General features: G+C 41.4%; 1 protein-coding gene across 7 annotated transcripts in view; it reads right to left on the bottom strand.

Moving 5' to 3' along the window:
- TDP1 (tyrosyl-DNA phosphodiesterase 1) overlaps positions 1-25,533 on the bottom strand; it is a 92,968-nt gene that overhangs the window by 38,884 nt on the left and 28,551 nt on the right. For 5 of the 7 annotated variants that reach the window (XR_014312552.1, XR_014312553.1, XM_082733879.1 and 2 more), the window contains exon 13: positions 24,377-24,484. Coding sequence is in view for 5 of the 7 variants with exons in the window: in XM_082733879.1 (XP_082590005.1) it covers positions 24,377-24,484 (108 nt within the window). In the remaining 2 variants the exon portion in view is untranslated. Of the gene's footprint in view, positions 1-2,501; positions 2,761-20,811; positions 20,926-24,376; positions 24,485-25,533 lie in introns of those variants that run through there. The other 2 variants (XM_082733878.1, XM_082733882.1) reach the window with 2 other exon arrangements.

Genomic DNA, 25,533 nt, shown 5'->3' with positions numbered 1-25,533 from the left:
GATTAAAAATGGGAAGATGACCTGAATAGATACTTTTCCAAAGGCGATAACACAGATGGCCAACAGATTTATGAAAAGATGCTCAGACATTACTAATAATCAGGGAAATGCAAATCAAAGCCACAATGAGATATCACCTCACATCTGTCAGAGTGGCCAGTATCCAAAAGATAAGAAATGATGTTTCAGCAAGGATGTGGAGAAAAGGAAACCTTTGTGCACTGTTGGTGGGAATGTAAACTGGTGTAGCCACTACAGAAGACAGCAGGGAGGTTCCTTAAAAAATCAGAAACAGGAATACTGTATGATCCAGTGATTTCACTTCTGGTTATTTACCCAATAAAACCAAAACATTAATTTGAAAAAATAAATGCACCACTATGTTTACTGTAACATTGCTTATAATAGTCAAGCTATGGAAGCAACCTAAGTGTCCATCACTAGATGAATGAGAAAAACGTGGTATATATACACAACGTTAAATTACTCAGCCATAAAAATAAGATCTTGCCATTTGCATGGATGGACCTAGAGGGATTATGCTAAGCAAAATAAGTCAGAAATACTTAGTAAAGAAGACTTATTATATGATTAGATACTTTTATATGATTTATTTTCCTTATATGTGTAATCTAAGAAACAAAAACAAATGAACAAACAGAAACAGACTCACCAATAGAACTGGTGAGTGCCAGGGGGAGGGGTGTAGGGGGATGGGTAAAATAGGTGAGGAAGTTAAGAGGTACAAAATTCCAGTTATGAAATAGGTTAAATCATGGGTATGGAAAGTATACCATAAGGAATATAGTCAATATTTAATAACTTGGGAGTTACAATGAGCATCTTGCAATTTATGTAACTGCTGAATCACTAAGTCTGTACACCTGAAAATACTGCATTTCAATTATGCTTCAACAAATAAAATTCAATGCAAATTCTGGGTGTGATGAAATAAAAACTAAAATATCTTGATTAAAAAATTGGCAAAGGATCTAAACAGAAACATCACCAAGAGATATTAGAGATGGCAAATAAGCTTAAGAAAAGATGCTGCACATCATTTGTCCTTAGAAAATTGCAACTTAAAACAACAAGCTACCACTACACTAACCTGTTAGAATGACCAAAAGACCCCACCCCAAAACCCTCCAAAAACCACAATATCAAATACTGGCATCAAGAACTATCATTCTGGGGTGCCTGGGTGGCTCAGCGGATTAAAGCCTCTGCCTTCGGCTCGGGTCGTGATCCCAGAGTTCTGGGATCGAGCCCCGCACTGGGCTCTCTGCTTGGTGGGGAGCCTGCTTCCTGCTCTCTCTCTCTCTCTCTCTGCCTGCCTCTCCGCCTGTTTGTGATTTCTGTCAAATAAATAAATAAAATCTTAAAAAAAAAAAAAAGAACTAACATTCTTAGCTGGTGGTTATGCAAAATGACAGAGCCACTTGGGAGAACAGTTTGGCAGTTTCTTTTGCAACTAAATACACTCACACTGCACAACCCAGAAAGCATGCTCCTTAATATTCATCTAAAGGAGCTGAAAGCTTATGTCCACACAAAACCTGCACATGGGTGTTTACGGTAGCTTTATTCTTCACTGTGCAAACTTGGAAGCCATCAAGATGTCCTCCAGTTGGTGAACAGACAGCAGGTTGTGATGCATACTCAGACAACGGACTATTATATAGCACTAAGAAGAAATTAGCTATCAAAGTCATGGAGGAACTTTAAATGCATGTGGCTAAGTGAAGGGAAGCAATCTGAAAAGACTACATACATTATGATTCCAACTATACAACATTCTGATAAAAACAAAACCATACAGAAAGTAAAATAATCAGCAGCTGCCAGAGCTAGGGGTGAAGGGATGGCAGTAAGGAAGCATGAACAGGTGAAGTACAGAGGATTTCTGGACAGTGACTACTCTTTATGACAATGTAATGGTGGATACATGTCCTTTTACTTCTGTTAAACCCCATAGAATGTACATGAACCCTAATGTAAACTAAGGACTTTATGATTTTATTATTTTAAAAGATTTTATTTATTTAACACAGATACAGAGAGAGAGAGAGAGAGATCACAAGTAGGCAGAGAGAGAGAGAGAGGAGGAAGCAGGCTCTCTGCTGAGCAGATCCCAGGACCCTGAGACCATGACCTGAGCCGAAGGCAGAGGCTTAACCCACTGAGCAACCCAGGTGCCCCTAAACTAAGGACTTTAGTTAATAATGTATTAATAGTGGCTCATCAAGTATAACAAAGGTCTCACACTAATGCAACATGTTAACAACAGAGGAAAGGGAGATGAAGGGTCCTTTCTGCTCAGATTTTTGTTAAACTGCTTAAAAAAGAGAGTATTAAATTTGAAAAGTAATGAACTATTTGTCACATGAAGGCACACAGGACTAATTTATTTGTACTTTTAATTTAACCCCAGTAAAAATACCATTACTTTATTTTCCCAGAGCAAGACAAGCTTATTGAGTTTATATGTAAGAATAAGAACAAATAATTATCATATTCCACATATATCAGTGAGTCTCACTGATATATGTGGAACTTAAGAAACAAGGCAGAGGATCATAGGGGGAGAGAGGAAAAAAAGTGAAATAAGATGAAAGCAGAGAGGGAAACAAACCATAAGGGACTCTTAATCTCAGGAAACAAACTGAGGGCTGCTGGAGGGCTGCTGGGTGATGGATATTGGGTGCTATGGTGAATGCTGTGAATTGTGTAAAACTGATGAATCACAGACCTGTACCCCTGAAACAAATAATATACTATATGTTAATAATAATAATAATAAAAGAAGAATAAATAGCCAGGACAACCTATCAAAAGAGAACAGTGGACAAATGCTGGCTCTACCCCATAAAAACTGGATGAGTTTAGAGCCCAAGCATCTGCTTTCACCACCTTTCTGATGTACTGAGTGAGTGGTCTTCGCCCTGTTTCCTTTTCCTTTCCTTCCCTTTCTCCCTCTTCAATTCTCTGTAGTCTGATTTCCACTCACTCAATATTTGCAACTGCCAAATACAGTGGTCTTTTCAGAGTCCTTATTTTTCTAGAGAGATGAGCAGTCCTCATCTGGGAGCAGTTTTTTGCCCCTATGGGGACATGGGGCAAGGTTTGGAGCCATTTTCCATTGTCACGACTGTGGCATGCTGTTGGCAGCTAGCGAGTAAATGCCAGGGATGCTACTATCCAATAATGCAGAAGGCAACCCCCATAACAGAAGTCACCTGGCCCCAGAGGTCGATCATGCCATGGTGGAGAAACCGTTTTAGACTTCTCTGCATGGATAGGATTTTCTCCACTTACTTTCCATCTCTCTTCCTTGGCTTTCTTTCCCCTCGACTATTCAGCTTCTCTCTCATTTGCTGCCCTTCCCACCATGAACCCTCTAAATTCAGGCTCGGCCCTTGGCTCATTCTACTGTCCGGCTTACCAACAGCAAATGTTATGCTGATTAAGTAGGACTCCCAGACTTCACCAGCTTTGAGCTGTCACCATATTCAACTAATATCTCCAACCATAAGGTGGATTTCTCTATTGGAATGTCACATTATCAACCCAAACCCAATACTCTAAAAACAGAACCTATCAGCATACCTTTACCCTCTGAAAACCAGATCTCTCCCACCTTCCCCGCTACCCACAGTCTCATTCAGTCAGGCTCAGAAATCTCGTGCATTTTGGACTTCTCTGCTCCACATCCTCTACCTCCAATGAGATGTCCCTAGTTCTGCCCCTTTCACACTGGGCTCTGGATCCAAATGCACTGCCCTGTCTATGGTGTAAATGCCCTTTCTCATTTACACCTTCTTCCAGGCTCTCAAAGTATCCATGTGTCCTTTCTACTTAAGCACAAGGTAAATATACAGCCCGGAATTTAGGAACCTCTTCAGTCTGACCAGATTTATGCTTTTCAGTCTTATTTATGCTTTTCAGCCTTTTCCTGACTCTGCTACTTTTAAAGCAACTGATTTACTGACTGCCTCCACGTCTATGCAAACATTTCCTAGTCCACAAGGTCTTCTACATACTCCCCCACCCCGTGGCTATCTGAGCTCTTTCCTACCTGGCAAACCCTGTTGCTGTCAAGAAGCTGTCTGTCTATGGCCCACAGATGTCTCCCAACTGAATCCTGCAGATGTCACATAGGCAAGAAACATCTAATTAACTCAAGAAAAGAGACTAATATACAAAGGCCCAGAAGATACAATTTATCGAGACTATTTTGTTCATTACAGTTATAAATTAAAACTTTAAAATCTAGAGAAAAAGTCTTATTGTTGAAAATTAAGCACAACAGCAGAGTAGGGTAGTGAGAGCAGAATCTGAGCTTGCATACATTTCTATTAGTGCCAACACTGCTGCTCTACAAGTTCTGTGCCTGTAAAATATGGTAATGTACTTGCTTTATAAAAGGAATGTGTGGGTTATATCAGAGAAGGTATGTAAAAGTGTGTAAAGCTGGCACATAAATGGTGCTTATTAGATGTTAGCTATTACCAACATTAATACCCTTGATAAATTTCTGGGAACACGACTCTGGTCTTCCTCTTGTACTCACTAAAAAATGGAATTTTCCAGAAGGCCGATCCATCCAGGCCTCCTCATCCTAGGAAATGTCAGTGGAAGATAGGTCTAAAGTTTCTACAATGGATTGCTTCACTGATTTCATAATTCTAGCACAAGTCCCCAGGGCAGAAATATAGTGAGCTCCTATTTTATTCTGTTAAGGAAGTCAAAAGGATTTTGGTTCCCTTGATACAGATATATTTTCCAATTTTTTTCTTTCTTTTTTTTTTTTTTTAGCAGGCACAGGGTCTGAACTCAACACCCTGAGACCAACACCTGAGCTAAGATCAAGAGTCTGACACCTAACAGAAGGAACCATCCAGGCAGTCCTCCCCAATTTTTAACGTAGTGACTAGGAATTTAATAGCATGGTTACAATTAAACCATTTCTGCTCATGTCCAATAATCTTATGAAATTAGTTACCAAAGGGGACACAACAGGCCAGTTGTGTTTTGGGGCTCTCTTGTTTCATAGATAAGGCATTCACAAAGAAATTCCAGCAAAAAAAGAAAAATAAACATGATTATGACCCACGTTTTCCCACAGATAAGAGCAGAGCGCTAAAGGAGATCAGCTACTTGGGTGTGGGCTTTTATAAGGAGCAGTTCTGACAACTCACCAAATAGGCTGAAAAATCTATTTGCAACATCATTTTGTTCCTCAGCCACAGGCATATTATGTCCCCAAGCAAATGCTTTCATACTCACACTGAATTTGGAGGGCTAGCTTTGGTACCATGTATAATTCAGTCTAGCTGTCAGCCTAGTCTTTAAAAGGATCCATCTAGCCAAGGGGTACCTGGGTGGCTCAGTCCAACTCTTGATTTTGGCTCAGGTCATGATCTCAAGCTCTGTATTGGGCTCTGTGCTGGGCATCAAGCCTGCTTATGATTCTTCCTCTGCCCCTCTCCTTCTCTAAAAAAAATAAATAAAAATAAAAGGACCCATCTATCCTTGATCCCATAAATGGAACTGCATGGGCTTTAGAAGCCATCATAACAGGGGCGCCTGGGTGGCTCAGTGGGTTAAGCCTCTGCCTTCGGCTTGGGTCATGATCTCAGGATCCTGGGATCGAAGCCCAGCATTGGGCTCTTTGCTCAGCAGGGAGCCTGCTTCCTTCCCCCTCTCTCTCTGCCTGCCTCTCTGACTACTTGTGATCTCTGTCAAATAAATAAATAAAATCTTTAAAAAAAAAAAAGTCATCATAACAGTATCCCGAATCCAAAAGGACAAAACATACTGTCAAGCAGAATCAAATTTGCTTTGTCAATTTCAGGTCAAAACTGGTATTTGGAACATCCTACCAAAGAATTTCAGTGAGTGTTTAACAGCAACCATGCTGATAACCAAAAGCTGTTTACTATCTCGTTTTCTACTGACATATTCCATTATTCTGGTCCACCTCTAGAGGAAAGGTAACATAAAGAAGTGCAAAGAGCAATCAACTCGTGATTTAACTTTTGATTTTGGCCAGTTACTACCTTGGGGTTACGTCTTTTGGGTGCCACTTTTTCATCTATAATATGGGGTTTAACATCATTTGTTCACTTCCTGGTTAATAATGACAAATGAATGAAACAATTTGGTGAAAGTTCCTAGTTTACTGAAAAAACAACAGGTGATGTTTGGGAAGTATTAATACTTAAACCTGTAAAATGTGAGATGGGCTTAGGAGATTACCATAGTGGCTTTTCAGTCTTTAAAAAAATAAAAATCTAGAGAGTACTTTGTTCAAAGGAAACATTTAAAGCAGATAAAAGTATCTCTAGGTGAACCAGGAATTATGTGTGTTCCTGTTCCCCACCCACTGTGGTAGTGGGCTCTGAAAGGAGTTTCCAGAACTGGTAGGGCTCCAAGGAACATGGCATGAAAATCCCTACTTCAGCCCAGTCTCTGGCTTTACACATGGAGAAATAGCCCAGAGGGCTGAAGCAATGGCCTAGAAGCAAGAAGGCTTGCCAACAGTGGACTGTTTATAGACGGTTAACACTACAGTCCAAAGTACAGCCAGCACTGGTTCAATTTACCTTAGAGACCCTGGAAAGCCATTGGAATAACAGTCTTCTCCTGGTCTCCCAAAAAAGTGTGTGCAGGTAGGTCCCTGCCTTTATGTGCCTGGGCCCCACAGCGGTGCCGCTTGCCAGGAGCTCTTCTCAGCCTTTGGGAGCCTCAGAATGAACAGCACCATCAGGGATGGTTTCTACCAGGACCTTCTGAGACAGCTTGAGGAGCAGCCTCCTTGGGGTTAGTGACCAGCTCCGCAAAGCCTGATGGTGCCTCTCTCCCCTAAAGAGCTATGTTCACAGCTGTATTTCTTCTGCCCTCTCAACCTGTTCTGAGTCTTTCAGCTTCTTCTGTAATCGTTTCTCCATGTGAACACTCCTCACCTTTTCAATTCCACTGCACCTTTAGAGTCTTGTGTTTGGAATTTCATATCAGTCACTCAGTAGGTTTTTCTGCCTCAATGCTTTTATTTCCTTTAACCTCCCCCATAACTTAATTCCAGAAAGAGCATGACTTAGAAGAAACAAAAGATCTGGCTTCAAGTTCCAGTTCAACCATTTACTAGACGAGCAGCCTCGACGCTTGTACCTGTTTCTTCTTTAAAAAAATAGCTATGACAACACTTGCTCCATTTATATCTCAGAGCACATGACAACATAAGAACAGGATGTCAATCATAAAGCCATCAACAACAATCTTTATCAGTACTATTATCACAACACTCTTAGTCATCTCACTGTCTCCTTCAAAAATATTCAGCGATCCTTATCTGAAAAGTGAAATCTTATGCCTGTCATACAAGTTCCACAAGCCTGGCCCCATCCACTGCCAGGCTTCTTGCCCATCCTTCACACACAAGGCTTCATGCCAGCCTAGGTGATGTCTCCATATCCCCCAAAACATCTTCTACCTAAAGTACCCACCTTGACCTATCAAAAAAGTACCACTTTCTGAAGCTTCATCTAATTACTTAATGCAGGAGAGATCTCTTTCCTCTGAAAGACACCCATATTATTACCACCACCCTGGATGCATTTAATTGCTACAGTATAAAAAATTCCCCTGAACACACACACACACACACATACCACCTACCTACCCCTCACTAGATACTGATCAAGCTCTCAATGGATTACATCTAGTTACCAATATGCCAGGTTGAGGGACATCTGCAAGCCCACAGGCCCAGCATGATTAACAGAAAGAGATACTGAATATGTATTTGAAAATGGCAAAAAAGATGAGTAATAGAGTGAACAATTTAGCCATCTCCCACCCATCTCCCCTCTGGTAACCACCAGTTTGGTCTCTACAGTAAAGAATCTGTTTCTTGGTTTGCTTCCCCTCCACCTTTCTTTGCTCATTTCATGAATTCCATATATGAGTGAAATCATATGGTATGTGTCTTTCTCTTATTTTACTTAGCATAATATTCTCTAGCTCCATCCAAGTCATTGAGGCATACACTCATGATGAGCCCCTGGTGTTATCTAGAAGTGCTGAATTTGGGGCACCTGTGTGGCTCAGTTGTTAGGTGTCTGCTTTTGGCTAGGGTCATGATCCCTGGGTCCTGGGATCGAGTCCCACTTTGGGCTCCCTGCTCGGCTGGAGGCCTGCTTCTCCCTCTCCCACTCCTCCAGCTTGTGTTCCCTCTCTAGCTGTGTTTCTGTCAAATAAATAAATAAAATATTTAAAAAACAACCAAAAAAGTGCTGAATCCTAATATTATACACCTGAAGCTAATGTTTAATCAAATTCCAGTTAACATAAATGTAAAAAGATGTGAGGACAGAGTGGAGACAATGTGCACACAGATTTAGCAGATGGCCATCTAGAAGAGAAACCAACCCTCCTGACATCTTGATCTCAAACTTCTGGCCTCCAAAAGTGTGAAAAAAAAAAAAATGTTTATACACACACAACAATCAGCTGTAAGGGATAAGAGAAACATCCAGAAGATGGAGGCTGTGGGTGGGATTAAACAGACTGGATGAGCAGAAGCCAGAGGATTAGGTCCTTAAGACCTCTGTCAACTGTCCAGATGTTGACCAATAAGTGGAAATTAAATGCCCAGGATAAACAAAATGTTTTAAAAGAGCACTGAAACTAACTGGTTAAAGATTCAACTCTTGATTTTGGCTCAAGTCATAATCTCTGAATCATGAGATTGAGCCCCATGTCAGGCTCCACACTGAGCATGGAGCCTGCTTAAGATTCTTGCCCACCACTCTATGTACAAGCGTGCATTCTCTCAAGGAAAAAAAAAGGGGAGTGGGAGGAGAAAGCACTGAAGCTTTAAGTGTTGTAACCCAGCAGAACCTGGCACAGAATGGATGCTCAGTGAACATCTGATCAATGAGCCAAGAGGCAGGACACTCACAGGTGGAGAAAAGGCAGCACCATGGCTCTCACTGGCCCACAGCTGTCAGAGCAGGCTCAGCAAGGGCCAAAAGGGCTGCTATGGCAGAAACTAAAACCTGTATGGGCTGAGAAACCAGTGGCAATGCAATGGGTAGGGAAGGCAGAACATTCTAAAGGGAAGGGGAAGGGGAGTCAGGGGAAGGCCTGGCACAGCAGCGCTAAAGGAGGTCAACAGGGAAGAGGGAAGACATGGCAAGTACCTAAGGAAATGGTGTGGTAAGTTTTTGAGCTGTGTTTTCCTCACAACCTCAGCCAGCAGTGCCGAGCCCAATGCAGAAAGACAAGAGGGCTACGCCAACCAGAATACAAATTCCTTGTGGGCAGGGATCATGCCTGCCTTATCCGCCACCCATAACCGAAGCCTAGAGCAGACACATATGAAATACTCTAGACTATTTGGGTTCCAATCCTAGTTCTACCGCCACCAGGCCACTGTCAGGTCTCTAAAACGGGAACGTTACTCTGTAATTCCTAATTAAGAAGATTAAATAAATTAGAATTAAGAAAGCACTTGGTGAACATCGCAGAAGGCATAAACTTGTTGAATCACTGTTGAACAGAAACCAATGTAACATTGTGTCAATTATACTAAAAAAAAAATCAAAAACCATAAAAACCTAAAAACCAGTTGGTCAGCATATATAGTAAGCATGATGAGTGTATCTGGTATTATTTATAATGGGTTTTCTTTGGGGCCCTGAACCTGGTGCAGAACCTCCTCATCTCAAGTGATAGGTATACTCATGACTCATGTCCAAGTGCACAAAGGGTCTAGAGGCCCTAGGTTGGGGTGGCTCGGGACTTTTTCCCAATCAGGGATAATGCTCCACCAGACACGCTCCCATGAGCATGAAAAGGGGCATGCTCTGAGTCCTTGGTCTACTTGTAGCAGAATCCAAGAAAGTGAGGGTGGGGATAGGACCTCTCTAGTCATCTCCTGTGCATAAAGGAAGTCATCTGCTGACTTTGGTACTGATAACACAAGTTTTGACAAAGTACATGAGGCACACCAACTAACGCTAGTATTTTGGAGCCACAGTTCCAGGCAACCACGTCTAGCCAGTGGAATCTACTAATATTTTCTTATGTGACCCAATTTGATTTTCACTGCAGAAAAAGAAGAAAAAAAATCAGACAGATGAAAAAAAAAAAAAAAAAAAAAAGACTGTTTCAGAGCCAAAGGAACAGACATTAGAGAAGTATTGCAAAGCAATGCTGAAAATCAGAGCAGGGTACCATACCTTATGTTTCCTCAAAAAGCTATGGTGGTTTTATAGTTAAGTATTTGTCTCGTTTTCCCCTAAAGTGGCAGCACCAACATTTCTGCTTCTCCCCGATTATCCTGCAATGCCTGTCAGTTGCTAGGCAACTGTAACTTGCCAAGGCTTTCTGCCCACCCACAATGCACAGCTTTCCTAATTGTGCTCACTGGGTTTGCCAATTAGTCCTTGGAATTATCTTTTAACCAAAGTTGCTTCTTCAAGTTTGTCTTCTTGCCCGCTTGGTCCTGTGGTAAAATTCAAACACTGTGTTTGTCATCATGGCCCAGAATTTCAAGAACAACAAACTGCCTATCAAATACAGGATTATTTCATGGTAGGATCAAAACTATAAATAGCCTGAAATAAAAGCAACCAAACAAAAGAGAAAACTGGTAGCCAACATATTAAGTTCAAGTGTAAATGCTAGTTTTAAGTTTCTTTGAATAATATATTTCTGACTGAATGTACTCGTCTTTATTTCATAGAATAATTGTGATCAATTTGTCAATTAATCACATATTGAACCTGGAAAAGGCTCCAACTATACAAATCTTTAGGTCATGTATCCTTTATTGTATGAATAAAACAAAGGCTTTTTAAGCTGCTTTTTTGAGTTTTGTGAGGTCTGATGAACATGAGCTTAATACCTTGTTAACAGCCACGAAAATCAGGCAGTTCATGTTCAATACATCATACAGAGAGGTAGGTAACTTCCGCACATGTTTTCCAGCGTCATCCTCACAACACTCCATAAAGAAGATAAAACCAGATTATAAAGGATATTCCCCAAATTTATGTGGCAAGGCTATAAGGGACAACTGCAAACTAGAGTATGATGTTTGGACTCCATTCCAGTGTTATTTCCTCCACAGGACATTGACGAGGTAAGATCACCCAGCCTCTGAGATACCTAAGTTTGATGAGTCATAGGGTTAAAAGCTCTTAAACCCAAGCAACTAGTAGTAGTGGTCTGAGGAAGAGGAGCAGGATGGCTGGGGAATGGGAAGACAAACTTTTTCCATCTACCCTTTTCCTATTCTGTGCATGCATTGCCTACTGGAACATTTTGTAAGGCTCTCATTCAAGTATGTATAGGTCATTAATGATAATGCTGTGCAGAGTCAGATGTTGAGGATCTAAAGATCAGTAAAACCTGGCACATGTTCTCAAGCAGTTCCTATTGTATGGAGATATAGGAACCCAGAAATAATTAAGAAGGAACATGTAGATAAAGACTAAACAAAAAGTGCTACAAACACACAACAGGGAAAACAAGGAATTCAGTCTGCTGAGCTAGAAAAATTTTCAAAGGGGAACACTTGAAATAGACCTTCAGGAGAAGTATAATCATTCTGGACAGTACAAAAAGAAAAACTGAGAATCTGAGAAACAGTGAGCAAATGATTGGTAACTGCATTTTATAGGGAATATCTATTCACTCAAAAATTTCTGGGCTGCTATAGACCAGGTGCTATGCCAGGCATGGTAACTGCTGGTCTGAAAACAAGACATTAAACAAAAGTTTCCAACAGGATGAATATTTTAGCAGGAAAAGTGTAGGATTACAAGCTCATTTTCTCTTAAAGTAGAATACTTCTAAAGCATACAGTTCAATAAAGTAGAGACTTCATTAAAAATGGTTTTGGTGCAGAAATTAGAATTCTCGGTGATATGGCAACTATACAGTAAAACCTAACCCAGGGTCTATGCAAAAGGCTTTCAGTCAGAAACTCAATCTCAACATATAATGACAGAGAGAATATTAAAACTTTGTGTTTTTTTGTTTGTTTGTTTGTTTTTTTAAAGGAGAACCCTCCTACACTATTGGTGAGAATGCAAGCTGGTGCAACCATTCTGGAAAACAACATGGAGGTTCTTCACAAAGTTGAAAATAGAGCTACCCTATGACCCAGCAATTGCACCACTGTGTATTTACCCTAAAGATACAAATGTAGTGATCCAAAGGGGCACGTGCACCTGAATGTTTATAGCAACAATGTCCACAATAGCCTAACTATGGAAAGAACCTAGATGTCCATCAACAGATGAATGGATAAAGAACATGTGGTATATATGTACCATGGAATACTATGTAGCCATCAAAAGAAATGAAATCTTGCCATTTGCAACAACGTGGATGGAACTAGAGGGTATTATGCCTAGTGAAAAAAGTCAATCGGAGAAAGACAATTTTCATATGATCTCTCTGATAAGAGGAAGTTGAGAGGCAACGTGGGGGGTTTGGGAGTAGGAAAAGAATAAATGAAACAAGATGGGATCGGGAGGGAGACAAACCATAAGAGACCCTTAATCTCACAAAACAAACTGAGGGTTGCCGGGGGGAGGCGGGTAGGGAGAGGGTGGACATTGGGGAAGGTATATGCTATGGTGAATGCTGTGAAGTGTGTAAACCTAGTGATTCACAGACCTATACTGCTGGGGCTAATAATACATTATACGTTAATAAAAAAATAAAAAAAAACTGAATTTATAAGATTTTTATTTATTTATTTATTTTTAAAGATTTTACTTACTTGTCAGAGAGAGAAAAAGAGCAGCAGGCAGAGGAAGAAGCAGTCTCCCCGCTGAGCAGGGATTCTGCCTGACGCAGGACTTGATCCCAGGACTCTGGGATCATGACCTGAGCTGAAAGCAGATGCTTAACCGACTGAACCAGCTGGGTGTCCCAAAACTTTGTGATTCATGTATATTTAGAAAGATAAGGGAAAATGAGAACTGTAGTAAAGCTAGTGTTTTTATAAGAGTTCAGTCCCTGATCTGAATATCAATGGGGTAAACAAAGTCCCCATGAGCACAAAGTCAATGTCCTCTACTTACAACGGGCAGAGAAATGACACGTAATAAGACAGTATGTATACACTGGAAGCATCAAGTGAAGGGTACTTCTAAGGTGATAAGGGTCTTCCCTCTCCCCACTCCCAGATTAGGAAATTAGATCTTTTGGGTTTCTACTTGTCTTTCAAAAGACTTACTTTAAACAGCTCTACATATGCTGGTCAGTGTGGTTCTCCAAAGCAATCACACTGCGGAGTTACTCTTTCACTCCAATAAAGCAGCCTCCTCCTTTGCCTCAAGATAATTATAGAATTTCTTTTCTCAAATAGCCTTTGGATGCTGAGGTTCAGTCTTTTAAATATGTTGAAGGGTAATTTTGCCTAACTATGAAAAATAAATCTCAATTTTGAGAACAGTAAGAAATTATTTTCAACTCCAAGTTGGGGAATAGGACAGAAGGATCTAAGTGTAATAAATACCAATGAATCCTATGGAAGGCAGAATTGAAAGATGGCCCCCAAGATTCCTGCCCTTGCTCCCGATGTACCCATCTGGTAGAAACCTCTCCCTCTGAGCATGAGCGAAATTGTGAACATGATGGGATTTCATTCCATGATCAGGTTACTAATAAACTGAGTTTATCAAAAAGCTTGGGATGACTATGGGTGAACCTGATTTTATCAGGTGCAGCCTGAAAAGAGGAAGTGGGGTTCCTTCCTGAGAACAGATTCCCCTACAGACTTCAAAGAAGCAAACAGCATTGGGGTGCCTGGGTGGTGCAGTGAATTGAGCATTCCACTTAGTTTCAGGTCAGGTTATGATCTCAGGGTTGTTAGACTGAGGCCCATGTCAGACTCTGGGCTCAGAGCAAAGCCTGCTTGAGTTTTTCTCTCCTTCTGCCCCTTCCCCGGCACACTCATTCTCTAAAATACATAAATCTTTAAAAAAAAAAAAAAAAAAGGAAGCAAACAGCTTTGTTGTGACCTGTCCCCTGCAAAGAGCAATGGCACAGAAACCAGAGGAAGTACTGTGGAGTCAAGAATGGCCCCTGGACTGTCACCGAGAGCACAGGACCCTCAGAGCTCTGCCAACAACCTGTAGGATTGGCAGAGGACCCCAGGCCTTAAAGGAGATCATACATAGCCTGGCTCACACCTTGATCCTGTGCAGAGGACTGTGTCCAGACTCCTGACCCACAGAAAATGGAGGATAATAAATCTGCAGTTTTATTTAAGCTTAGTTTGTTGGTAACTTATTACACATCAACAGAAAATAGAAAACTAACCCATGGCCAAAAACTGAACAGTGCCTATTTAAGAAACAATGCTGGGGGTGCCTGGGTGGCTCAGTCTGTTGAGCATCTGATCTGTGGTTTTGGCTCAGGTCATGATCTCAGGGTTGTGGGATCAAGCCCTGCACTAAGCACATCTGCTTGTCCTCTCTCTCTGCTCCTCCCCCTGCTGTGCACTCTCCATAAATGAACCTTCAAAAAAATTTATAAAAATAAGTTAAAAAAAACAATGCTTGTTAATGTGCCTTAAATTCACATCAAAGGAAATTCTTGAGTGACAAAAAAATTTGAGCAATGGCAGTTTTTTTGGTAAAACTACTTAGTTTCAAAAGGTGACCACCTTGAAGGACAATACTTTTTTGATGTATGAATCTCAATTATTAAGAAAAATTCTCATCATGTCAGAGTCAAAATCTGTATTGCTTATCATCCATCTTGCTTATTACTGTTACTTTTTTCTGGTCAACTTGTTTTAATTTTGTTGGACTTAAGGAGTTATTAATCAAATATAATTTTTAACATGAACTGGTAATATACAAAGTAGAAAAGGGACAAAAACTTAAATTTATGTAGCTTTTGATATTTTTGTCTTTTGCTAAAATCCAATTCTTAAGACATAATCTGTCTGCCACTTTGTTGATGGTTATATTTGCTAGACATTATCACTTCATTTGGACGAGAATCTGTGGTTGTCGGTATAACTATGTCTCACTCTCTCAAGTAGGAAAATGTATTAAATGAAAGGATAGCAGCATTCATAAATCAGTTATTCATAAGTTCTGAATGATGACTGATACTATCCAACAGGGCAGAATCTACTGGATATTTAGAAATATATGTTTGTTTTTTTGCTTTTACCATGATGTGGCATTTGCTATGTGAGGCCAGATTATTAAATACCCTATAATACATGGGACAACTCACAGGACAAAACTATTTTGACCAAAATGCCAACAGTGCTCTGTTGAGAAACCCATTATTTGAGTATAAGCTATTACATTAAAACCATGTCTTATTCCAGAAAGCCTAATGGAACATCTGTAACAAGATATATTTTTAAAAAGTACTTAATTGTTCTAATCAATGCAAATTGTAAAATACATCGACACAGGACTGCCTTCCATAGACCCAGGACTAAAAGCTTTAGGAAACACAGGAGACATGAAGGCAATGGCAACTCTGCCTTGAAAGCACGTAAAGGACAGTCTGCCCTACCTTCGCACTCCAACACCACCACTTTGTTTCTTCTCAAACACAACGAGCACAAGCATGTGTATCCCCACCTCTGCTTCTCTGCCCAGAATGTTTTCCCTCAGCTATCCATCCCAAGGCTCACTTCCTCCTTAAATGTCTCCATGTCAGTGAGGCCTTCCCTGACCATCCTATTTAATGAGCAGCCTCCATCCTCAACCCAACCACTCACCACTCAACAGTACAGGGCTAGAGGGTGTGGAGGGTTCTTAGGCCCCTGTAGCCTCCCGGTTCTTCAGTTCCCTTCCCCAGAGAGAGGATTAACAGCTACACGCAGAAGACTGAGGATTACGAGTGGGGGGTGTGTCTGTGTGTATGAAGCATGCCTAGAACAGTGTCTAGATCTGGTAGTAAGCATTAAATGTTGGCTCTGAACCTAAAAAGAACCTTAACCAAATTCAAAATTAAGCTTCTACTTAACTCATTTAATGGCAAAAAAAACACTTAGCTCATTTGGTGGTAAAAGTTGACCTAAACAGACATGAGGCTACTTGTAATGCCTACCACAGTACCGCCTGTACCGTGTTGTCTTTCTAAACTCTAAGTACTGAACTACATCTAGTCAGAAGGATTCTGAGTAAAAGACAATGCACCTGAATTATTCTACTTTGTTTTTCTCTACAGCACTTATTACCTGATACATACACATTTACTTTTTTGGTAACTCCCACCACAATAAAGTCAAGGATTATTTTATATAATTGTACCCCCAGCACCTGGAAGAGTGGCTGGTACACAGTAGATGCTCAGTATAGGCTGAATGAAAGGTTAAGTTCTGTGACGTCCAAATAGAACATGTAACACTTCTCTTAGGTAGAAGGAAGATTATTTCTGAAGGATGGTGACCACTTGTTCTTTGACTCAGGGTCTAATTCTTTTGTTTGGCAATGGAACACTGGTAAGTGTGAAAAGCCTGCTTGTTATGTAGTTCCTGAGGTTTCTCATTTCCCAAGACATCAGCCTTTTGCTACCCTCGCCCCTAAAAATGCCACGAAGGCTCAGGGTGTCAATAATTAGTTCTAAAGAAAACTAGCATACCAACTGCACCAAACTTCTGAGTACAACAGACAATTCCATGTGACACTCTCACCATAAGTTAATTTGCACTCAAAGTGACTGTTCTCCCACTAAAACAGTTCATTTCCCAACTTCCATATGGATGACAATGACCACTCCCATCTCCCACTACACCCCAAACATAGGAAGCATGTGAAGCACCTTCCACATTCACTTCTGCACAAAGTCTAGGCAGCACTTTGACGATCACAGCCTCAATCCTGGACACCACTAGCTTCCTTGTTAACAAATTGTTACTGACCACCCCTACATGTCAGGTGTGGAGGGAGACATGTCACACTGACAGGGAAAGAAAAGTGACCAAGCAGGAGGCCCAGAATGTTATGGAAGGCGCCAGTTAAGGAAGCAAGGAGAGTCTCCATCATGTTGAGTTGAGACCTGAAGGACAGTTCAGGCCTTGCTGGGTGAAAATCTATGTATGTAGAATATTCAAAATTATTACAATTGCAATTAAATAACTGCCATTAAACTACAAGTTGTTTATAAAACCGCTTCTGTTCTAACATAAATAAATGCCTGGAGAGCAAGGACTGCACTTTCGCTTATCCTTCTATCCCTGTGCCTGGAGTTGGCAGATCTGCCCACAGTGTGCAGATACTTGGTGCGTAATGGAGAAAGCCCTCAGCTCTGTAGTCCTATTCCTTGCCTGTGGAAGGGACACAACCACCTCACAGGCTCCTGTGCTGGCTAAATGAAACAACACAGGGAAAGTGCTAGAACTTTCCACATGACAGCTGCTCAATGAAGGTTAAGTCTCTCTCTTGCCCCTTTCTTATCCCCACAGAGCAGAAGTAATCTTTTTTTTTTTTTTGAAGATTTTACTTATTTATTTGACAGAGCGATTCCAAGTAGGCAGAGAGGCAGGCAGAGAGAGAGAGAGAGAGGGAAGCAGGCTCCCTGCTGAGCAGAGAGCCCGATGTGGGGCTCCTTGATCCCAAAACGCTGAGATCATGACCCGAGCAGAAAGCAGAGCTTTAACCTACTAAGCTACTCAGGCGCCTCAGAAATAACTTTTTAAAAGTCTCCGACCCAGGGACTGACATTTCACTGAAGATTCTCCAAGGTGATTAGAAGTCTCAGGACAGGGCGCCTGGGTGGGCTCAGTGGGTTAAAGCCTCTTCAGTTAATAAACTTGGCGAAGTTTATTAATTCATAAATGTTAAGGGGATGAACTAAAATTTGGATTTGGGTCTGTATAACTCCAAACCCATGCTCTTCCCACCATCCTGACTGCCCTTCCTCAAGAGAGATTTTGGGGTATGTGCTCTACAGACAGTACCCACCTCTCATTCACAGAGCCCATACCCACCTGCTCTTCCCTACAAATGCTCACCTTTGCTATCTAAGTGGCCATAATTTCTCCTTGCTTCCCAGCTGGCCCACAAGCAGCTACTCATTTCCCACAATCCACTCACCACCCAACAGCCTGGATTATCTTTAAAAGACACGTATCAGATGTCCTTCCACTGTTCAACTCTCAAATGACTTCCACAGCACTTAGAATAAAACTCTTATTCTGGCCTTTAAGGCCCTGTATGCTCTGGCCTGGCTTCTGCATGGCTGCACTGGGCTGTTCCAATGTTCCACACACTCTACAACTGAGGGCCTAACCCCACCTTTAGGTCAAACTCAGCCCAAATTTTACTTCCTGAAGCAGACCCCTGTTCCCTCCAGACATACTCTAACATCACCCCATTTTGTTGTTTCCAGCCCTCGTCTGCTATTGCACGCTCAGTCGTTTGTATACAGTCGGCCTCTCCCACCCTGCTTGAGCTAAAATGAAAGCTATTAGGACAGGTTCTCTGTCGCTCTTGTTCCCCACAGTATGAGCAGTGCCTGAAACAGGGCGGGTCTTGCTGGGCACATCGCTCATGGTCTCAAGCTTTCAGTGAAAATACAGCATCTTGAGCTCCATACGGCTTTACTAGTGTCCTGAGTGTTTAACAATAACTGTGTTCCATTTAATTCTTGCTACTCACAACCCAGACTTCTTGAAGGAAGAAATGGAGGTCATACTGTGTCACCCTGTGTTCTCTCTGCCTGGCATACCACTGGCATTTAAGAAATGCACTCTGAATATTATGGCTACTTAAGAGGATGACTTGGTGCCAGACCTGCATGAGCTGATCACTGGTTACTGGGACAGAGTAAAGCAAGTAAACACCGGCGCACAAACTGAACAGGGAAGTTGTTTCAAAGGCCCTTCAAAGCAAGGGTACTAGTGTTATAAGCAGCACCACACATCCTTTAAGAGCTGTACATTTTGAAGATTAGAGACAAGAGAGTGCGTGCAAGTGAGTGTGCAAGCGAGGGAAGGGCAGAGGGAGAGAGAGACTCCAGCAGACTCCCCGCAGATGGAGAAGTTCCACTCGGGGCTCAATCTTCTGACCGTGGTGTCATGACCTGAGCCAAAAATCAAGGGTCAGACGCTCAAGTGAGTGAGCCACCCAGATGTCCCTGCTGTAAATTTTAAACTGGGCCTTTGAGGAAACAGAATTTGGACTCTTTGAGAGAGGAGGGGCAGCATGTGTTAGGCAGGTGTGTTTCGTAACATGATGTGGGAGCACAGAAGAGAGGGCCCTGCCTGGGACACAGTGTTTCAAAGGAACAACAGATACGTGTGCACAAGGGGTTGATAAAAATGCTCTCATTCCAGTGGCTGAGAAGGTCATACACAGTGGTCATACTAGACTGTCACTAGTAACTTTAGCGCCTGTATTACGATTTTACTTCCATTTCTAGTTCTTTCACTATACTTTATCGCAACAAACTTACACTGTGGACTTCTTGTAGCCTGGGGAGCACATCACTGAGTGTGGCCCCTCACTCACCCTTACAGCTGCTGTGCACATAAGGGATCTGAGGTTTGGATCCAGATCCTTTCATAAACTTCTCTGCAAGAAGAGACAAGACAATGATGTAGGAGCTACAGGCTCCAGTGGTAGAACCTTCATCAGTGCTCTAAGGATGTGGACGAGAGAGAAGTTGGCAGGAGGGTGGCAGAGTCCCCAAGAGAGGACACCAGACCTGAGGCAATTCTTGGGAGGTGGGCAGCAACTGGAAAGGCAGAAAGTAAAGACAGAGAGATCAGGAGAGGGCTGCTGGTAGGGTGATTACTGGGGCACAGGAAGTTGCTTCTGGTAGTTCATGTTAGAGAACAAAGAATAAGAAAGGAGGAAATGGTATGATTAGGGTCACAACGCCAAGGAGATCTCTAGATACTAGTATACAGGAAGTGGGGGGAACCTGAACATGAGACAGTGAGAAAAATTCATGCTTCTGAAAGGTGAATGGGCATCAACAACTAGGAAAGGAAAGGTGGCCTGGGAAGTGGGCCCTCTGAGTGATGGGATGGCAGAGAGGCAATCACTTCACAAGTCCAGGCAGTACCTGACTCGGTAATTTCATATATCAGAAAAGTAACGTCTGAGAGACTTTAAGGATAAACAGGCTTTGATTATCCTCCAAAGCATCCACATGCCCAACTCAAGCACAGAATCACTCCCTTCCTGTTTTAATTCCTTCTGTGTCTGGCTTCTAACATCGAACATTTAGGTAGTGCCTTTAAGAAGCTTATTATTATTTTTAAAAAGATATTATTCGTCAGCAACTGCACACACGCACATGCACACGAGGATGGGGAGAGGCAGGCAGAGGGAGAAGCAAGCTCCCGGCTGAGCAAGGAGCCCAGTGCAAGACTTGAGCCCAGGACTCTGGGATCATGATGGGAGCTGAAGGCAGGCGCTTAAATGACAGAGTCACCCAGGTGTCCTGATGCTTATGTTTTTATCCCGAGTGCCCCGCATTCACAAGAGGAAGGACTTCAGAAAATGCTGCAGAATGCTCAAAGGAAGGAATAGCAAGAGGATGGCTGGGCTGTAAGCCTGAGGCTAAAAGAGGGGGCAGGTGCCACCAGGGCCAAGACAGATGTTAGGAAGGAAATATCCTTCTACATAAGAGCTCAGTTTGGGATGTTCTGACTTGGAGAGAAGGTGGCAAACCAAGAAACAAAATGGAGTTCCTGGTAGATGTCTCTTATTTTGGATCTACAGCTTTCCTTATTGTAGAAGGGCTGAGAATGGGCTCTAAGTATTTTCTAAATTATTACTTCAGTTATGTCAGACATACCTCAATACGGGGATGCTATGTGGATTTTTCTTTTTTTTCATATCACAATCAAAGTAAAGTGATGCAGTTTCTTTTGACTGGTCTTCACAGAAAATAGGTATACACAGAAAATAGCTGTTAAGAGTGGCATTAGAAAGCCAAAGTGAAGAGCACCAGCTGTGAAGTCAAATTCCTTGGGTTCAAATCCTGCTTCCATAACTTACTACTATTTGCCTATGGGCAGCCTACTTAACCATTCTCCAAGTTCTCATGGAACAGCTGTGAAAACTAAATGAACACAAAAGCACTTAGAACAGTGTCTGGTATATTGAAATTGCCAAGTAATTGTTTTAATTTTTTGTATATTTTGGTAAGTTGATAGTTTTCAGTCTAGGTATTCCAGAATGAAATTAGAAGCCACAAATCCATGACAAACTTCAAATTCTTAACAAATTAACTTCTGAGTCAGAATTTAGTAATGAATAAGCAGTTATTCACAGAATACAAAACAGCAGATACGAAGTGAATAGACAGTGGACGCTTTCTGGACTTAAGAACACAGGGTGCTCTGGCTTGAGAAAATCCATTCTGAAGCTTCATGAATCTTTTTTCTCTCATTTAGCTGCAGCTTCACTCAGATGTTCCCTGAAAACCCCATGTACTTTTCCAGCTCCGTGGCCTCTGCACCCCCTTCCTCTGCTCAGAGTCCCTTCCAGTCCATCTGGTTTACTCTCAGGCGTACTTCCAGCCCTACTTGCGATACCACTGCCTTACCTTTAGCAGGTCTCTGACCCATCTCGACCCCACCCCCAACCGGATAATACATTTCTGAGGGTGCTTTCATCAGATCCTGACACAGGTAAACAACTAATGGACAGGGACCCATCTCTTCCTGCAGCCTCTGCATGGCACAGGGTCATGTCTTGTTCTGGATTCCCAGAGCTGAACAAATGTTGTCATTATACTCAACTACAAAAACTCTGCCTTTAGACAAGGATTACTCAGTGTTAAACTCAACCTCACTTTATGCCCTTAAAATAGGATCAATAAACATCCAACTTTAGTGAAGTACGTCCATCTTTTAACTCCACCGTGAGGAAAACAATCCCCAAATAAACAGTAAATTCAACTTTTCCAGGGACGTATAAAGAGACTCATGGCTACATTTCTCTAGGCAACAGTTTTCCCAGCAGGATAACATGACACTAGATAAGACCACTTTTACCAAATAATTGATGTATTTCTCCACATGGCTTCTCCTACATTGGTTAAAATCCTATCTGATTTTTCTCAAAGTTGGAAGTATAGCCTTCAAGTTCAGTTCAGCCTTCATGCAAAGTGGCATGATTGCAGGAAGAACCTTGACTCATACAAAAAAAATGAATATATAATGGGTAGAGCCCTAAAACATAACCCACACTGTCAAGAGAATTCTGTCAGACCAGATTGAGAAAAATATCAAATTTAAGGTACTCAACACAAAGCAAAAGAATGGTTGTGTAAATAAACAAACACAAAATATTTAGCCTGTGGGGTGAATGATGGCCTATTACTCAACTATTCCCAGTGGTAGCATTTCAGAATTGCAAGCAGGTAGATAATTCACCTAGTTTTACTGACTCATCATCAGGGTATACAGGAAGTGACCATCACACACAGCATCAGGATGGGGCAGATGCAATTCAAAAAGCCAGGTTTTAATACTGCAACTTAGTACAGTTTCCTTTTTACTCAATAACTTGGCTTAACAGACAATTATTGAACAGGTGAGTTGACACTGAAATGTGGTCTCTGAAAATCCAGTTCCTTTGGATTACATTCAAGGGTCCATAATATACCCCAATTTATGCACTTATTGGTTAGCTTTGTAGAAGGCTAGCTAGCATTGACAATTTCTCATCACTAAGTCAGGAATATTTAAATAATTTAGCTTTAAGTGTGTTAAAATAAAATTGGGAGAGGGACTAACAACAATCTCATACTTACCAAAGCAACTAGGGATTGAACTTGCCCAAAAGGTCAGGCCATACATTTTAGAGGTCTCTGTTCTCCCTGGCACTACCTATCTGTCTCAGGCAATGACTTCTCTACCCAGGAAATACCTAATTCAGGTCCTCACATCCAAGAAACCTCCTTCAGAAGCCAAAGTTTCTCAGGCGCCTGGGTGGCTCAGTTGGTTAAGCAACTGCCTTTGGCTCAGGTCATGATCCTGGAGCCCTGGGATTGAGTCCCGCATCGGGCTCCCAGCTCCACGGGGAGTTTGCTTTTCCCTGTGACCTTCTCCCCATCTCATGGTCTCTCTCACTCTCTTTCTCAAATAAAAAAATAAAATATTAAAAAAAAAAAGAAGAAGAAGAAGCAGCCAAAGTTTCTCTTTAAAAGACACACAGCAAAGAAATGTGTACCAACTCCCCTGGTCATCCTTGAGTCTTGACGGTGAAGCCCGAACTAGCATAATCCCAGCTATTATGACCTCCAGTCCATTATGTCAGATGTATGGAGCCTTGAGCATCTCATTTAACTCTCACGACAACCCCAAAAGACCGCCATCACTTTTCCCAAAGAATAGGAAATAGACTTGGATTAAGTCCATTTTGCAAGTTCATAGAGCTAGTAAATGACAGAGCACCTTAAATCTTCATTACTCATTTGTATGTTTTTCCATTACACTTTCCAGTGTAGTGGAAAAAACTTTTGTGCTTCAAAAACTTTGCAGAAGCCCACTCTTGCATCTGATGTATACCCCTAACACTGTTCACGTCACACAGTTCCTTGTCCTGAGGAGGTGAAAAGTGTAACCACTAATTTCCATAAGCTAGGGAAAGAACTTGGTTTTGTTTCTAACTGGCTTTTTTAAGAGTTTCTTTGTATTTTTAAACTTTTGTTTCAAAGTTTTTTCATTAAAGAAATTACTGTCATACCTTAATTATTACTAATGACATCAATTGTGTTACTAAATCATTAAGAGATGCCTAATGGCGTTTGGTCAAACTAGGAGTCAGTTCTCTTTTTCTAAGAGCATAGCAATATACCTTGCTATAGACACAAGAATGCTTAGTAGGTAAGGCACTTCTTATAGGCAGTAATGAAAATTCTGAAATCATAGTGTTCGTTGCACAATTCTGAGAGTATACAACTAAATCATTAGATTGCACACTAAATAAGTAAAACTTAAAATGTTAATTATTTAATAAAGATGTTTAAGAAATACTTAAAGACTGGATTAGCCAAATATTATCTAAGAGAAAGTAATTAAGGAATACTAGTTTTACAATATCATTTTTGTTCTGTATTTACCCTGAATGTTAACTTGCCTCATTCCTACTATTGAATATTAAGTAACAACAGTAAATGCAGACTTTATACAAACCTTATAAATATCAAAACTCATAAAATCAGGCAGTGATTACAGGCACTAGTAAGGGTAAGTCATAAGACTCTTAAATAAGGCTCAGAAGACACACACACTTGAAAACTAGATGACAATTTACAAAACCACTTTTTGGAAACCCATTCGGTATTCAGAACAAGAGTTACTAACACATTTTTAAAAGTTCTTCCCATCAAGACTATAAGGATTACTTACCTTGTGACAAGGAACCAAGCAATTTGACTGAAGTCTGGAGAGGGTCTCATATATGTTTTAATATGTGGCATAGCATTGCTGCGGCCAGATGTGTCAGCCGACCATTTGCTAGTGACAGAAAAGACCCATTACTAGTAAGAAAATATAAATCTGTCAAAATCCTAGTATTAGGAAACTTCATGAAAAGCAAAATCCTGTAATCTAAACAGTACGTACATAGTTCTGTGACAGGAACTTTGGTGTTTTATTAAACTCTGCTTAGAGAGCAGGGTAATAAAGCACTGTAGCCTTTTGGTATTTAGCCTCCCCCCCAACTTTTTTTGCCAATGAGACATGTATATACTCATGTCTATTACTTCTGTTGTGCTTTCAACTGCACGTTTGCATGTCTTGTCTCCTACATGGACTATGAGCTCCTTAAGAAGAGGAATCGGGCTCCCATAGTGTATTACCAAGTACAGGCTCAGGAAAAGTTTGTTCAAAGTAAGTACAAAATGGGAAAAATGCCAATAGGATAAACATTAAAACAATGTTGAAAAGCGGGATGGGGTGCTTGGGTGGCTCAGTGGGTTAAGCACCTGCCTTCAGTTCAGGTCATGATCTCAGGGTCTTGGGATCAAGCCCTGCATTGGGAATCCCTGCTCAGCAGGGAGCCTGCTTCTCCCCCTCCCTTTGCTGCTCTCCCTGTTTGTGTTCTCTTGTCAAGTAAATAAAAATCTTTTAAAAAAAATGGGGGGGGGGGGTAATTCAGAAACACTTCAGTCTAAGGCTGACATTTACTTGCCAGTACTGCAGGAACTGAGTTCTATAGGAAAAAAGGACCTACATCATGAGGCAACCATCCTTGCTTGCAAAGGGAAGAGGCTGAGACCAAAGCTAGGATTAGGTAGACCATCCCCTCAATCATTAAATTCACTTGAATGACCTGGGAAAGGAGCTCAATATAAAGAAATATTCTCTGTAGGGAATAATCTCCCAACGGGCCCTCAAAGACACACTGAATTAGCCTGCAATCTACTAACATGCAACCTGCCTTTGTTTCCAGCCATCAAGTGTAATAAATGCCTGGAGCCAGCAGGGAAGTGCAATGGCCTAGAACATGCAGTATGCATAGAGGAACAAGAGGAGGACAAATGACAATCTTTTCCCCTGTTCAT

This window comes from Mustela nivalis, assembly GCF_964662115.1.
Source record: "Mustela nivalis genome assembly, chromosome: 6".
Taxonomy (NCBI): domain Eukaryota; kingdom Metazoa; phylum Chordata; class Mammalia; order Carnivora; family Mustelidae; genus Mustela; species Mustela nivalis.
The sequence above is the reverse complement of the archived record's forward strand: the minus strand, read 5'-3'. Positions and strand labels throughout refer to the sequence as shown.